This window comes from Protopterus annectens, chromosome 4.part1 (assembly GCF_019279795.1).
Source record: "Protopterus annectens isolate FY-2018-M chromosome 4.part1, PAN1.0, whole genome shotgun sequence".
In the NCBI taxonomy this organism is placed as follows: domain Eukaryota; kingdom Metazoa; phylum Chordata; order Ceratodontiformes; family Protopteridae; genus Protopterus; species Protopterus annectens.
In genome coordinates this window covers 787967940-787984020 of record NC_056734.1, presented here as the reverse complement: position 1 = coordinate 787984020, position 16081 = coordinate 787967940, and the positions used below count along the sequence as shown (strand labels likewise).

General features: G+C 36.0%; 1 protein-coding gene across 9 annotated transcripts in view; it reads left to right on the top strand.

Annotated features, from left to right (window-relative positions):
- Positions 1 to 16081, top strand: part of MBNL1 (muscleblind like splicing regulator 1) — an 874569-nt gene that overhangs the window by 770804 nt on the left and 87684 nt on the right. For 5 of the 9 annotated variants that reach the window (XM_044070529.1, XM_044070522.1, XM_044070520.1 and 2 more), the window contains 2 exons: positions 126 to 161; positions 863 to 960. The exons of 1 other annotated variant lie outside the window; for it this stretch is intronic. In XM_044070529.1, coding sequence (XP_043926464.1) covers positions 126 to 161; positions 863 to 960 — 134 coding nt within the window. The remainder of the gene's footprint in view (positions 1 to 125; positions 162 to 862; positions 961 to 16081) is intronic. 3 more of the 9 variants (XM_044070524.1, XM_044070526.1, XM_044070527.1) reach the window with 2 other exon arrangements.

The window sequence follows — 16081 nt, the reverse complement described above, 5'->3', positions numbered from 1 at the left end:
TCCCATAATAACAATTATTTCTTCTTTGTACAAATGATTTTTTTTTCTAATTACACGTGTGATGGGTTGTTTTAATTCTTTTCCCTTTTCAAATCCACCTTCCTGTTGCAATGCATGATGGGCAGGCTCAATATTGTGCATGACACCCGCTACAAGTGTTGGTAGGTGCCAGCTTTGTTTCTTGATTACCTTAATATTCTCTGGATACTCACAGACCTCTAGAATCCACTGCTTAACCTAAAATATAGCTGATTGTTCTATCTTAGTTTTCCCTAAACTAACATGTATTAAATGAGTATTAGCAAATTTATAATCTTAAGTCAGTTGTGTTACCGAGAAAGCTAATCTTAAATCACTTATGTTTTTGACTTCCTTTTCTATTGTCAATTTATAAGACATGTGTTGTAGGGGATTTTATTGGTACTGTGAGTTCTAGTGCTTTTGAAATTATTTTTATAGTAGTTATAGCAACTGTGTAATTATAAATGATTTCTACATCTATACATTACAGTACTATCATTTATAGTGGATACTTTTAAGATTAAAAATCTTTATTTAAATAATGATTTGTCATGTTTGCAAGTCTTAGAATCTCATCTGTTGATTTTGTGTGCAAATTGATTTTGATGATAACATGCATTTACCCTTTTTCTCTTTCCATTTCCCCTCCCTGGAATGTTTTGCTGCTTTGCGCTGTGATTGCATGTCACTCGTTGATGATGGTGATGATGATGATGGTGCCCTGCACATGGCTTCTTCTTGTGATAACTGCCATGTCCAACTGTTCTTCCACATGTTGCCATGGTTTCCATTCTGCTACACTCTTCTGTTTGTTTGCTTGTATGATTTTTACCTTCGAAAGTTCCCATGATGCACGGTGCTACGCCCGTCACTGTTTCTGCAGCAACAACATCTGCCACAAGTGTTCCTTTCGCTGCTGCAACAGCCACAGCCAACCAGGTTTGCTAATTTACAGCTTTGGTTCTTTAAATGTAAAACAGCTCTAACCTAGTGCTTTGAAATGACATGACAGCTGTGAGTTCTCTATAGTTGACATTGTTAGTATATGACTGGAGAATAATTGGATAATGAACACTTAGAATTAATCACAGCTTATGTTTAGAGAAACAGCATTACTTCTACAAAATGAAAACATTAATTTATCAAAAAATAGTAGGGTAGGCCTCCTAAAAGCTGATTAATGGAAAATATTTAAATAAAGAGAAATAAGCAATATATTATAATACTATGAGTTAAAGTAGTCATGTTCCTTTTTGGAAGTGTGCTGATATACTTTTCCTTCTGCTTAATTCTGATCTGTCTGTAGTTAGGACATTCCTTAACTTGCAGAGAAACCTAAAATTAGTGCATTAAATAATTATATTTTACATAATTAAGAATGTTGTCTGTATTTCTTAAACATGGTTTGCATTTACTAATAATATGAATCTAAAAATATTTCTGACAATACAGCACAAATATCAAAAATAAGTTCTAGTAACACAAAATATCATATAAAACTTTTCTTGGTGGTGTCACAATCATGTTTTACCATATTAGCTTCCAATAAGATTGCTACACTGAGCTAAAAATAACTTTTACAGCATTTTTTCCATCACAAAAATACTACTACCTGGTTTGATGTCAGGCATGCATAGTGTGTATTGCTATTGGTGTAGAAGCCTGCTGCTTTAATAACTATGTAAACCTCCCGAAATAAAACATAAGAAGCAACAAAATAGCATCCTATGGCAACAAAAGAAAATAAGACAGTTTACAAGCATTTACCATATCCAGAACATTCACAACAAATTTACATTCTTACATTTCCCAAAACCACATGTACAACCCCAAGAGCCATTTTGCTGCAGGAAAAGTAAAATGTAATGTGTTTTACAGAGACATTTCTTTTCTTTTTGTTGCTATCATAGTGTTTTTTCTCAATGAAACTATAGCCTTCATCTTATGCTTATGGTTTACTTTCCTAAAAAAATAATTATTTGGCTAGCTTTTCACAACATGTTTACATGTTTTATTTATTTATTTAAAGCATGCCATGTTGGGATTTGGAAGATCCTGTTAATTCAGTGCAAAAGATGTTTAGTTGTTTTTTTAACTCCTTTTTAGAAATGCAAGTGTAATATTTAATCATAAAACATCTTAATTTGCAGTTGTGTATATATCAATATGTGTGTGTGTGTGTGTGTGTGTGTGTGTGTGTGTGTGTGTGTGTGTGTGTGTACCTTTTTATATTGTGTTTTTATTATTTTACATTATTGCTAAGCTTAAAATAGCCACAAGGGCAGTTAGCCTACTGCTAATCTATGAACCTAATACACCCAAAAGATGAGATATGTACTCCAATTTCTTGTCAGTTACTTGTTCCAGCTGTTCTTATTGATTTGAAGAATAACTTGAAGTAGAAGCCTGCACTGTGTAGAAGGTTATGCTTCTTCAGTACAGTACATTCATTAAATAACCTTTACACTGTTTTTTCCACGTGTCCCAAGTTTGTACATTGTTTGTACACAATCGCTTCTGAATCTTACCTGTTGTGCACAGTCATACACCGTAGCTGAAATTCTTGTAGATGGAGAATAATCTTAATGTCTGTGTAATCTCTTTTACTGCTATGGTATCATAATATTCATGCAACGTAGAGCCAATATAAAACTGAATTAGATAATACCTTTCACACAGGGTACATACTTCGTGATGCTGTACTGGAAAGTGTACCACTAAAACCAGTCATTATTTGCCACAACATCAACAACACCAGCTAAAATGTCAAGGCTAAAGGGAGGCACCATGGTCCTGTGTCATGGAGGGTGGGATCAACACACCCTATTTACTGAAATAATAACTTAGCAAGATGGTTGGTTTGTAAAGTCTGTCCCAATGTTGTACTTAAGTGACTTTTTTCTTTTTTTTTTTTTTGTGAAAGGAACTTTTTATACTACCGGTTTCAGGTAACTCATAAAAAAATATGAAAAGATACAAAGCTGACTGAAAAAGTTCCTTATTCAATACCATAGAGAAAACATGTTTATCATAAAATGCAGATCATATAGCTATAACTATTAAAATCCATGCCATTCAAACTGCATGCAATTTACAAATTCAAAGAATGCATTTCTCCTACCAGATTCATTTATTATATAGAGTGTGCAGTATTCTAATGATGTGACCCTCATCACTTTAGTGCTGAAGTGGTAATGTCAGTGTACCATTTCAATTGACCCTTGTAGTTATAGGAAGACTGTTTAATACCAATATATCTTCAGAAAAGTAGAAATCTGCCCTTATACTTCTAAAGCATTTATTTACTTATTTTTGTCTCTTTCTTAACTGGAAAAGTGAACTCCAGTTGTTCATATTCAGCCACTACAGAAGCAGTCAACATACACAAAGTGAATAACAGGACATGAAAACGTGATGTAAACAATATGGCACAAGAAGAAGGCAGGGATACCAAATCTAGTAACTAAACAAATGGGTGGTTTTCACTCTGTATCCTTTCTCTGCTATACCATATAGAAAATGTTGCTGCGGTAGCGTTGACGTCTCTTAGCAAGACGTTGTCCCATTTGATTCTCAGCTAGAGCGTTTTCTGTGTGGATGCATACGTGAATGGGGCATGCCTTCATTGAAGGTTGTGCACCAGGGCTGGTAACCCAGTATGTAAAAATCCACTACCAATCATTAGCGGACCGGAGTTCCGCTGTGGCGACCCCTAACCGGGAAAAGCCGAAAGACACAAACAAACATACTCTGCATGTATATCAAGAGTTTGTGTATACTCTGTCTACATCACCACTCACATTAAACCCTAAATCAGACATATTTAAATTAATAAAGAAGGTGAAAATGAGGATCATCATACTGTACATACAAAGTATTCACATATGCAGAAAACCACACAAACACAAATGTATAAGAAATAAGGCAAACTATAAAATGAAAGAAAAAATCAAAACACAAATTGAACCTCCATCTCTGGAAAGTATTACAACATCTCGATAATTTTCAGAATTAATTGTTTTTATGTATTTGTTTATTGCATTTAGTAACCCAGACAGTTTGACTAGGTTATTTCCCTCTTTTCATTAGAGGCTGGGGAGAAGAGCTGCACATAACCACGAGTAAGAGGCATTACAATGTACACATTTCAAACAAGGGAAAACTGAAATACAGAAATACTACAATCTGTGATAAGGAGGTAATAGATCTATAAATATTTATATAAGCACTTAGTGTGGCAGTAACAAGAAGAATTGGTGGAAAACATTAAGATAGTAATAAAAATAGTGCAAACAGAACAGCTGTCAAATAGTTTAGGATATTATTTTGCTTTTGAGAATTGTTCATTTTCAATGTTGTTTTGTGATGTGATGTTAAATGTCTCTTTGTCTTGTGAAATTATGTCAGGTGTGTTAAGAGTCATAGCAAAAGTAAATTAAGGCACCAAAGTTGCACACTGGAAATCAGTCACTGTACTTTATTGCAGAAGACAAACGGTAAGCGCTTTCACAACTTAATGTTGCTTCATCAGACCACATCACTACAACTGATGCTTGGTTAAATACTAGGACAATTAGTATGACATCACAATTTAAAGAGATATTACTCCAATAACATAAGAACATATATCGATATCCATAAGAAAAATGCATAAAATATATAGAAAGTTGTGTATTTACACACAATAATATTTAAAAAAGGGGGAATGTCATCCCTGATGGTTATTAATATATATATATATATATATATATATATATATATATATATATATATATATATATATATACACACACACATTTTTGTGCACATATAACCATAATAGTACAATAAAAAATATATAAAAAAAATCCTATTTAGTGTTTAAGCCACCTTGCCTTAAGGTAAGGAACTAATGAGGTGCAGCCATTCAAACCAGGATATATATCTGCTTGTAATTTAGTGATCCATTGTTGTTCTAATTCTTCAGTGTGGTTTTCTACATCACCACCTCTGTTTGTCCTTACTATTTGTTGTAAGATTAAAAATTTAAAACAATGACTACTGTCTGTATTCAGGACATGATTAGCTAGAGCATTTGATTGCTTCTGGTTCAGTATGTCCCTTGTATGTTCTAACATTCTTTCTTTAAATCTCCTATTTGTTTTGCCTACATAATAGGCATGGCATGCTTGGCAAAAACAAAAATAAACATCGACACTTTTACAATCATAGTAATTCTTCGTATAAAGTTTAAAACATTTCACAGGATGAATGTACTCATTTTTAGTGTAGACATGCTGACAAGCAGCACAATTCCTGCACAGAAAGGTGCCCTGTCTGTTTGAGAGATTTTTTCTAAAAGACTGATGTTCTCTATTACAGAGCTACTGCTTTAAAGACACATTATTTCTAAAACTGAAGTTTGGGGTGTCACCAACTGTGGAAACCAGACCTGGTATTTCATGTAATAAGTGCCAATTCTTTTTAATAATTTCCGTATACTTATTGATGTCACTTGCAAATCTAAACACTATTCTAAACTTATTTCTATCAATACTTGTATCATAAGGTATACTTGTATCAGCACTATAAGAGCTCATGTATGGTTTACATCTTGTAGATCTCAATTTCCATGCATCTGCTATCACTCTAGTGATTTCTGAGCTAGAATAGCCTCTTGTTTGAAATTCGTCTTGTAACTTATTTAAAGCAACTACTGCCTCTTCATCATTATTATAGTACGATGGGAAGAACAATATGTTTTGTCAGATGTTAACCCATTTTTTGGCTACATTCTCTGGTATGTCCATTTCGTGGATGATGTTTTTGTCTTGTGGAAAGGGCATGGTGAAAATATCAGTAATTTCATTGATTACCTGCATTGTACTACAGACTTTTTGAAGTTTACTTTTACTTTTTCTGATACATGTGTTGATTTCTTGGATGTGAGTGTCACCCTTACTGATTTAAAGCAGATAAGAACCAGTATTTATCACAAACCCACAAGAACTAATGCCTGTCTTCACAGGTCAAGCATGCACCCGAGACACATACCTAGAAATGTCCTCAAAGGACAAGTCTATAGGACCTTATGCCTACATAATAATGATGAAGAGGCAGTAGTTGCTTTAAATAAGTTACAAGATGAATTTCAAACAAGAGGCTATTCTAGCTCAGAAATCACTAGAGTGATAGCAGATGCATGGAAATTGAGATCTACAAGATGTAAACCATACATGAGCTCTTATAGTGCTGATACAAGTATACCTTATGATACAAGTATTGATAGAAATAAGTTTAGAATAGTGTTTAGATTTGCAAGTGACATCAATAAGTATACGGAAATTATTAGAAAGAATTGGCACTTATTACATGAAATACCAGGTCTGGTTTCCACAGTTGGTGACACCCCAAACTTCAGTTTTAGAAATAATGTGTCTTTAAAGCAGCAGCTCTGTAATAGAGAACATCAGTCTTTTAGAAAAAATCTCTCAAACAGACAGGGCACCTTCCCGTGCAGGAATTGTGCTGCTTGTCAGCATGTCTACACTAAGAATGAGTACATTCATCCTGTGAAATGTTTTAAACTTTATACGAAGAATTACTATGATTGTAAAAGTGTCGATGTTGTTTATTTTTGTTTTTGCCAAGCATGCCATGCCTATTATGTAGGCAAAACAAATAGGAGTTTTAAAGAAAGAATGTTAGAACATATAAGGGACATACGGAACCAGAAGCAATCAAATGCTCTAGCTAATCATGTCCTGAATACAGACAGTAGTCATTGTTTTAAATTTTTAATCTTAACAACAAATAGTAAGGACAAGCAGAGGTGGTGATGTAGAAAACCACACTGAAGAAGTAGAACAACAATGGATCACTAAATTACAAGCAGATAAATATTCTGGTTTGAATGGCTGCACCTCATTAGTTCCTTACTTTAAGGCAAGGCGCCTTAAACACTAAATAGGATTTTTTTAATATATTTTTTATTGTACTGTTATGGTTATATGTTCACAAAAATGTGTGTGTATATGTGTATATATATATATATATATATATATATATATATATATATATATATATTAATAACCATCATCAGGGATGACATTCCCCCTTTTTAAATATTATTGTGTGTAAATACACACCTTTCTATATATTTTATGCATTTTTCTTATGGATCTCGATATATGTTCTTATGTTAGTGGAGTAATATCTCTTTAAATTGTGATGTCATACTAATTGTCCTAGTATTTAACCAAGCATCAGTTGTAGTGATGTGGTCTGATGAAGCAACATTAAGTTGTGAAAGCGCTTACCGTTTGTCTTCTGCAATAAAGTACATTGACTGATTTCCAGTGTGTAACTTTGGTGCCTTAATTTACTTTTGCTATTGTTGTGTGTTTTGGGCACCTCAGTGTACCTGCAGCCATTTGGTTTTTGCATCTTCAGTGTTAAGAATCATTTTAATTTTGTATGCATTTATTATTAGCCGAGAGTTAGTAAACTATGTTTCAAGAGAATGGAGTAAGGTCAGTGCTTCGGACAGTACTGTATTTCATGGTATTGCTAACAGTATTAAACCACCTGCATACTGAACCAGGCTAGTGTTGGAAAAGATGTTGTCTGCTGTCCTAAAATTGATCCATGGGGTACTTCAGTTATAATGGAAGGATTTGGAATAATGTTATTGCTATTTAACAGTCACTGAATGTGCCTTATAAAGATCTTAACTGTGAGATGAGAGGATACTGTTTGGTTAATATCCAGTCAAGGTTACTTGCTTTGTCTGACCTTTAGTTAGTGCAAGTTGGTGCAAAAACATGTTAGGCAAAGCTATGAAGGTTAATGTTATTGGACTGAGAGTGTCTTTTGAAAAGGGTCTAACAGGGTCCAGTCAACAATGATATTTCCTAGTATGATGTTTTGAGGTTGTAGAAATCCTTTATATATATATATATATATATATATATATATATATATATATATATATATATATATTTATATATATGTACTATGACAGTGTGACAATTTCTACACTTCTGACCTTGGTTATTTTTGAAGTTTCCTAGTAGAATATCAGACTGGTGGTAATATATGATGGCGATCCTTCCAGCTTTTAGGGTGTCTATTCCTCTTTGCACATTATAGCCTGCAGATGGAAAAAAAATACTCTTTTTTTATGTTTGATTTTAACCAAGATTCACTTCAAGTAAGGATGTCAGTTTTATGTGTTTCTATCCTGCCATGTAGATGTTCTTCATTCACTGTTGCAGTCATTACATTTAGGTAATCTGCTGGCAGGTTGCTGTCAGTCGGCCTGATTATCAAAGTCTTGGGTCCTGCGTTGGCTGCTGTCCCTTCTTCCATGACGTCAAGTCGTTAGGGGTATAAAACATGCATCCGATGCCATAACGTCAGTCTTTCTTGCCATGTGGTGCCCGAAGCAGTTCACAAGTGCCAGTCAGCCGACTCCTGAAATTTTCATTTTCGAGTTTCAGAACCAAAGTCTTCAACTTAAAGCTAAGTACCTAGTCGGGGAAACTTTTTCTTGCTCCTTACCGATGTCAGGTAAAGTTAATGATTGCATTACGTGTGGAAAGTAAATACCTCATAAAGATTTTCATTCGTACTGAATTCCTTGCCTAGGCCCTGACCACGACGTACCTTGCTGTTGGTTTTGTGCTTTATTTAATCAGCGCACGATCCATCGTCGGTACATTTTTGCCTCTAAATATTTCGGTTCTCATTTTAATTATCCAGAAATATCGTTGGTTAGCCATCCGACTACCGGGATTCTGAAAAAATGCGAAGATAAAGACAGAGACAGGTGGCTGAGGTCCCAAACTGCCAACGACGCTTCTCCTAAGCCAGTCGCCAGTTCGCCGGTACTCAGTGAGGCGTTTTCACAGCCCCTGATACCTGCTACTTCTGATTTGCAGGCCTCTACTGAGACCCATTCGGAGTCCGGCATGCAGCGAGATGCTTCACCTATGGAACCTGTGGATGTCTCTACCTTGGATGGGTCCAGAGCCGCTGTGCAGGCACCGGCTTCTGAGGGTGTATAAATGCCTACAGACTTTCATATTAAATCAACACCACCTTCATTATTAAGGCCTAAATCTTGATCTTTGTCTAAAAACTGATGCCCAGGCCACATGTTCAGGCCCCTATGCCAAAAAAACAAATGATCAAAATGGCTGAAGTTCTAATTACTCTAATCAGGGGTAGTCAATCCCCCCCCCCCCCAAGAGGCCTAGGGCTGAGCTTGATTATGAATCTTCTGATCAGGATTCTGTTTCTTCTGACTCTTCTAATGACATGGATTTGTCCATGCCTACTTATGAGGATTCTGATGCGGAGGATTCCATTCCCGCTGCATCCCATCCAGAGGATTTTTCTTTGGGGAAACTTTACATACTTTATGGGAGCATTTACCCTGGGAAAGTCAGGAATTTTCTGATTCAAAAAAGAGGCTTAGGAATTTCCTTCTTCTTCCTCAGCCTAGGCCTTTGGCTATACCTCCTGTACGAGACATTGTTGATGATGTGTTCTCAGAGTCCAGTTTGGCTTCTGATTCCCTGCCTCCAGCTCCTAGTAAAACTGACAGATACTACAAAGTTCCTGAGTCCCACAGGTTTCTTTTCAAAAATCCTGTTGCAGATCCAGAAACCATTTCTCAGGGGCCCAAGGGCATTAAGGCTTCTAATGCAAAAAATCCTACCCCTTCTGATAGAGACTCCAGGGCGCCAGATATTTGGGGTAAAAAGGTTTATACTTCTGCAACCTTGGCAATCAGAGCTTTAAACTGCCAATTTCATATGTTAAAATATCAACAACATCTTATTGGATTGCTTAAACAGAAAAATATTTTGATTCCTGACTGTGTGGAAAATAAAGATTTACAGGATTTAATGCATTCTGCTGAATAAGTTGGAAAACATACTTTGCAATGTGTTTTTGATTCTTTAGAGGCCTCCTGCAGGGCTGCTGATACTAGGTCTGTGCTTAGAAGGTATACATGGCTTAAGGAGCAATCTTCGCCTGATCATGTTAAAGCGAAATTGTTGGATGCTCCCTTAAACCAGGACCGTCTGAGGCTGAATAAGTTCTAAAAAAGATAGAAGATAAAGCTAAATCTATTCAAACTGTTAAAGATTTCTTACAAGTGCAACCTCCAAGATTTAGTAGGCACTGGCCTACTAAGAATTGGTCTTTTCCAGCTCCTTACAGATCATCTCAAGCCAAACCCAGACACACACCAAAAGCACCAGATTTCAGTCCCAGGGGACTCTCAGAACTAAGTAATTGGTGGCCTCCACTTCCAAATCTGGAAATAACAAGACACCCCCATATGGTAAACAGTCTCAATGACTTCCTTTTAAAATTACCAAGCACTTACCTTTTAGCCACTCCTTTAGGGGAAAGATTGCTCTTCATGCAAAGAACTGGGAACTCATAACCAAGTACAAATGGGTGTTAAATATAGTGTCCCAGGGATACAGATTTCATTTCCACACATTGCCAACACCAAATGGGTGGCCAGACCTGCCGCCAAATCAGTGGGCAGAGGCTCAAAAACAAGTACTTTCCCTCTTAAACATGGGGGCTATTCAACCAGTACCAGAAGAGGAAAAGGGACAAGGTTTCTATTCTAGGCTCTTTCTGGTACCCAGAAAAGACAAATGATGGCGTCCTATTCTGGACCTGTCTACTCTAAACACATTTCTGGGCATTCCAAAATTCAAGATGCTGACTTTTCAACAGTTACTTCCTATGCTAGGCAAAGATGCCTGGTTGGCAACTCTAGTTTTAAAAGAAGCATACCTGCACATCCCAGTCAGGGAATCTTGCAGAAGATACCTATGCTTCAAAACAGGCTACTTGCATTATCAGTTCTCTGCACTGCTATTTGGCTTGACTACTGTGCCCAGGGTATTCTCAAATTGCCTGGCTCCAGTTATTGCATTTTGCAGGCCAGGAAATATTCAAATATATCCATACCTGTTGGACGATTGTCTAATTCAGGCAGAAAACCAGGACATACTTCTAAATCATCTGACATTTGTAAAAAACGGTTCTAACTTGTCTGGGGTACACCATAAACAAAAATAAATCACAACTGGTACCATCTTAACAGATTACATTCATGGGTGCAAGCTTGAATACAACTGCCCAGCTGGCTTTCCTCACACCAGAGAAGTAAATTCATTTGGTAACTTACTTCAAACAAGTGACCACAAAAACCCTGCTATCTGCAAGACAAATACTGCAAACCCTGGGGTTCATGGCCTTCTGCATTCTTCTAATTCCATATGCAAGACTGCATATGAGGAAACTACAGTGGTACTTAAAAAGTCTATGGAGTCAACATTGTCACAGCCTGGAAACAATGTTTCCTATCATACCTTGCCTATGCCTGGAATTCCTATGGTGGGCAGAGGCCTGCCCCCAAAACAAGGGACTGGCATTCACACTACCCCCTGCCACCCAAACCCTAACTACAGATGTATCAGACTATGCATGGGGGGCTCACCTGGCAGGGAAGTGCATTCAGGGCAGATGGAACCCAAACCAAATGCACCTACATATCAATCAAAAAGAAATATTAGCTGTACAGAATGCTTTTACAGCCTTCAAGGACTACATTCATCAATGACAATTTGATGAATGTAGTCCTTGAACCAGCTGTAAATCTTGAAGAAAATCTAAACAATTGTTGGTAGCATTTGTTGGGAATCTACCCAAATGTATTGACTGCAACAGTGAAACACGAAGAACATAGTACAGTTGTGTACACTTACCATAAATGTAGATGCTCGAGTGTATTCACTGTTGCAGTCCTGGTTACCCTCCCTCCAGCCCCCTACGTTTCTCTGGCTATGTCTTTACTTTCTTTTGCTATGCTTAAAAGCCTTTTTGGCGTATTTGAGTTTGGTTGGAGGTATATTTTTGTGTTTTTAATTTTATTTGCTCCCCATTAGGGGGGCCCCTGACATCTGGTGCAAGAAAAACTGATGTAATGGTGTCGGATGCATGTTTTATACCCCTGACGACCTGATGTCATGGAAGAAGGGACAGCAACTGACGCGGGACCCAAGACTTTGTTAATCAGGCTGACTGAGGGCAACCTGCCAGCAGATTACCCAAATGTAATGACTGCAACAATGAATACACTCGAACATCTACATTTATGGTAAGTGTACACAACTGTACTTTCTGTGGTTTTATTACAGATGTTCCTGTAACTCACATCATATATTTTTAACTCTGGCATAAATGGGACTTCTTATAATATGTGTGCTCATGTTAAGTTGCATATTTCCACACGCTAGGAAATTTAGGATTTGGAGTTGAATATAAAATTTAGATGGATAGCTGTGTGTGTGTGTGTGTGTGTGTGTGTGTGTGTGTGTGTGTATATATATATATATATATATATATATATATATATATATATATATATATATGAAGAAAAAGTGATTTTTTTTTTCATTAATACGTTTGCATGCTTGTTTGTTAACAAGGATATTTTTAAAGTTGTGTTTCATGCATCATAAGAACTGTGAGTGGGGAAAAATGTCAATATGTTTACATTGTCAGGAGTATGAGAGTGTAAGGCCTCTATATTGCTGCAAGATTAGTTTGCAGTTATAATAGTTGGTGCCGTCTGTGATGAACAACACAGTGAGAGTTAGACATGCAAAGAGGAACTTGTGAAGAACCGCTATATTATAAGATAAATGTATTTGTACCTGCAGTGATAAACTGAGTAAGTGTGATAGGTGGAGACTAGAAAGTATAAATGAAGCAACCTGAGAAGGCACAGCAAAATAGTGAAGTAATGTTCTGTTGTAAAGTTTCAGTAATTCATACAAACTGTTCCCAGTGAAGATGTTGAAATATAGCTGAGTGATGTTTTGAGAAGAAACTAGTGCCATGGTCATGTCCAAGTTCAACCTTATTCCCACTAAAAGCTGCAGAATATTAACAAATCACTGCTGCTGTATATGGTGAAAAGGAAAATCTTCTTAAGCCCCAAAAAGATCACTGTATTTGTGTTAAAATGGGTGGGTACATGTAGAAAATGGAAGGTGACGTAGTCATGATTACTCCAGCTAAAAAATGACAAGTGAAGGCTTGACAGACAGGCAGTGCCACTGTCAAGGACTAGAGCAGAAGCCATAATATACTACAGGCAGCGAGTGAAGGTTAGACAGACAGGCAGTGTCACTGTCAAGGAGTACAGCAGAAACCATAATATACCACAGCCATCATACGTACAATGGGTATTAACGGATTCAAAAGTTGTTTAAAGGAGAATGAGGTACACTGTGAACCTTTTAATTTGGAAGGATCTATAAATGCCAGTGCCCCAAGTTTGGATGATAGTAAGTTTAGAAATTAATAGTCCCTGTGTAAAGTACATCTACCTGCTAACTTAATAAACTGCTGATAAGACCAGTTACAACTGTGTCATTTTGAGAAGCAGATATCGTAAAACCAGTAGTCGAGTTGCAGTTGTTATGTAGAATACGTTATAGATAACAAAGACAACTCAGTTTGCTGTAAGCTTTCGGGCAATTGTTTATATACACTTTTGGCTCAGTTTGGATACTGTCTACTACTACTACTACTGGCTGCTATATTAAATTACAGTGAAAAAACACTTGCATGTTGATGGTGGCTTTTAGCTTAGGAGATGAATTGAATGTCTGTTTGTTTTCTGTCTACTACTGGTAGCCATAATTAGAAAAAAAAGATGATTCAGTTTGTACTTATGGGCATTTTTGTTTTAGGAGATGTCTTTTCGTTTACTCTGTACTATTACTAATAGCTGTAATATGTTACACAGAAAAAAGACAATTCAGTTTACTGGCCTGTCATGTGATTATTGTTTATGGACACATTTCAGGAGCTATACTGTTTGTTTACTCTCTACTATTACTGACAGCTATAATAAGTTACAAAGAAAAAAGACGTATACTATATGCTTAGAAAAGACATTTTGCAATACACAGTCAAAGCCATGAGCCACAACTCTCCCCTAATCCCAGAATGAAAGATTTAACTCATGAATATGTATTGATATATTTATATCTAGCTATCTGTAATGTATGTAGACATTAATAATAGTGTAGCGTAATTGCAGGATTGCTATTTAACACCTATAGCAAAGGGAAATCTCAAGTCTATCTGCATGTTTTAAAAGTTACTAATTATAAGCAGAATCATAGCTCAGTGTTTCAGTTATCAGACAATGACAACATTAATATTACTTTGTGTAATGATAATATGTACAAGTAAGGTAAATATTTAGCAATATTTTATCATGGAATCAGAGGCTATATTAAGTTCATCTCTTTTGTCTTGAATATTTATCACTAAAGACAAATATGGTACTGTAAACATATTCTTTCAGTCCTTTTTTGAAAAAAGTAAGGACTGAAACTAAAACTTCTTGTAAGTGGAACAGGCATTTATTGATAATTTTTCTAAATGGAGGTGAGAGACCGCAGGTGTTTCTTATAATATGACACATATGGTATAATGTGAATAGTAAATTCTCTGATGATTTGTGGCTTCCCTTTATTGAATGTCATTAGTAACTTTGCTTATACCTGTCATTAATTAAAAACATGGTGTGAAACGTTTGTTCAAAAATAAATTAGTTAACTTACTTCTGCCAGTATACTCAGAAATGTTAATTTGTATATTCATTGTGTAAGCAGAAACAATTTGTTATATTAATTAACTCCCTAATAATTATGCATGATGTCTTAATTATGGTAATGGGCAATATCTTTCTGAATATCATTACTGATGACTGTATGTTTTATATGATACAGAATGTGTTACCTGTTTAACATTCATTTCAATATTATGTTGTAAAAAACAAAACTTTAATCTTGATTTGTCAGACTTGATACGGGGATAGAATTTGTGACTGTGATCCACACAGCTCATTGTAAGTCTTCAGCACAGAGAGAGCTTAAGGTACTTGTTCCTGTATTAACTTACTGTTTCTTTGTTCTGTGGAACAGGTATATGACTCATTAGTTTTAAAGCAAGCATAACTAACTCAGCCACATATTCTTAATATTTCCAAAGTTGCATGTATAAGGATTATATTGATTTCACATGCTTTGTAATGCATACTTATGAAAAATCTACTTATTATCAGTACATCTTGCTGTTTTGTTTTTTCCCACCATTTGTGGTGAAACGGTACTACAGAAAATCTGCACAGTGTGGTATAGTGTGATACAGAATGTGCTTAATATTAGAGTTACCAAAATATCCAAGCCCGCACTGATCAGCTATGTCTGGTACAGAATCCCTCACCTCAAAAAAAAAAAAAAAAAAAAAAAAACAGCAGAAAGTGTTCCAGCAGCCACTCATAGACATAGGGTCCTGGTCCATTAATATTGAGGAAGAGGTGCTAGTGCTATCAAGCACATCTTGCAAAAAGAAAAGAGCCCCTCTGATGACATCAGTGCCTGCTTGCTAGCCTTCTAGAGAATAGCTGAGCAGGAAGGCTGGCTGGCCCTAGATAGGATTGCACTAAACCCTAATTTTGAGTAAGGTGTGCCAAAAAGCAATGCTTGACTTAAAAATGGCACAGGTCAAGGATTATAAAAATCCATGTGAAAAGGTACATGGTTGTAGGGGAGTCTTGCAACAGTACTATGTTTCAGATACAGAATAACTGTTTTATTGGGGCAGGTGGTAACCCTAAACAGTACAGAGCCAAAGGTTTCACACATGGACTTATACCAAGGCAAACAACTCCTTTCCAAAATATTAGAAATAGTTTACCTGGAAAGAAAATAGTTGAAAACTGAAATAAAACTCAGTAAGATAAATTATGGGGATGGTGGGAATGGACTATCATTTAAGCAGTCTTCCCACACATATTCATCTGTGGGTTGGCCAGTGGACCCTACATCTGCAAATCAACTTGTAGACTTTTCTTTAAGAACTAAATGATAACAAATGAGTTTAACCTAACAAGCAGTATTAAGCTGAAATGAACTACCACAAAAAATAAACTGGTAAGAGCATTCTGAAAAACAAAGCT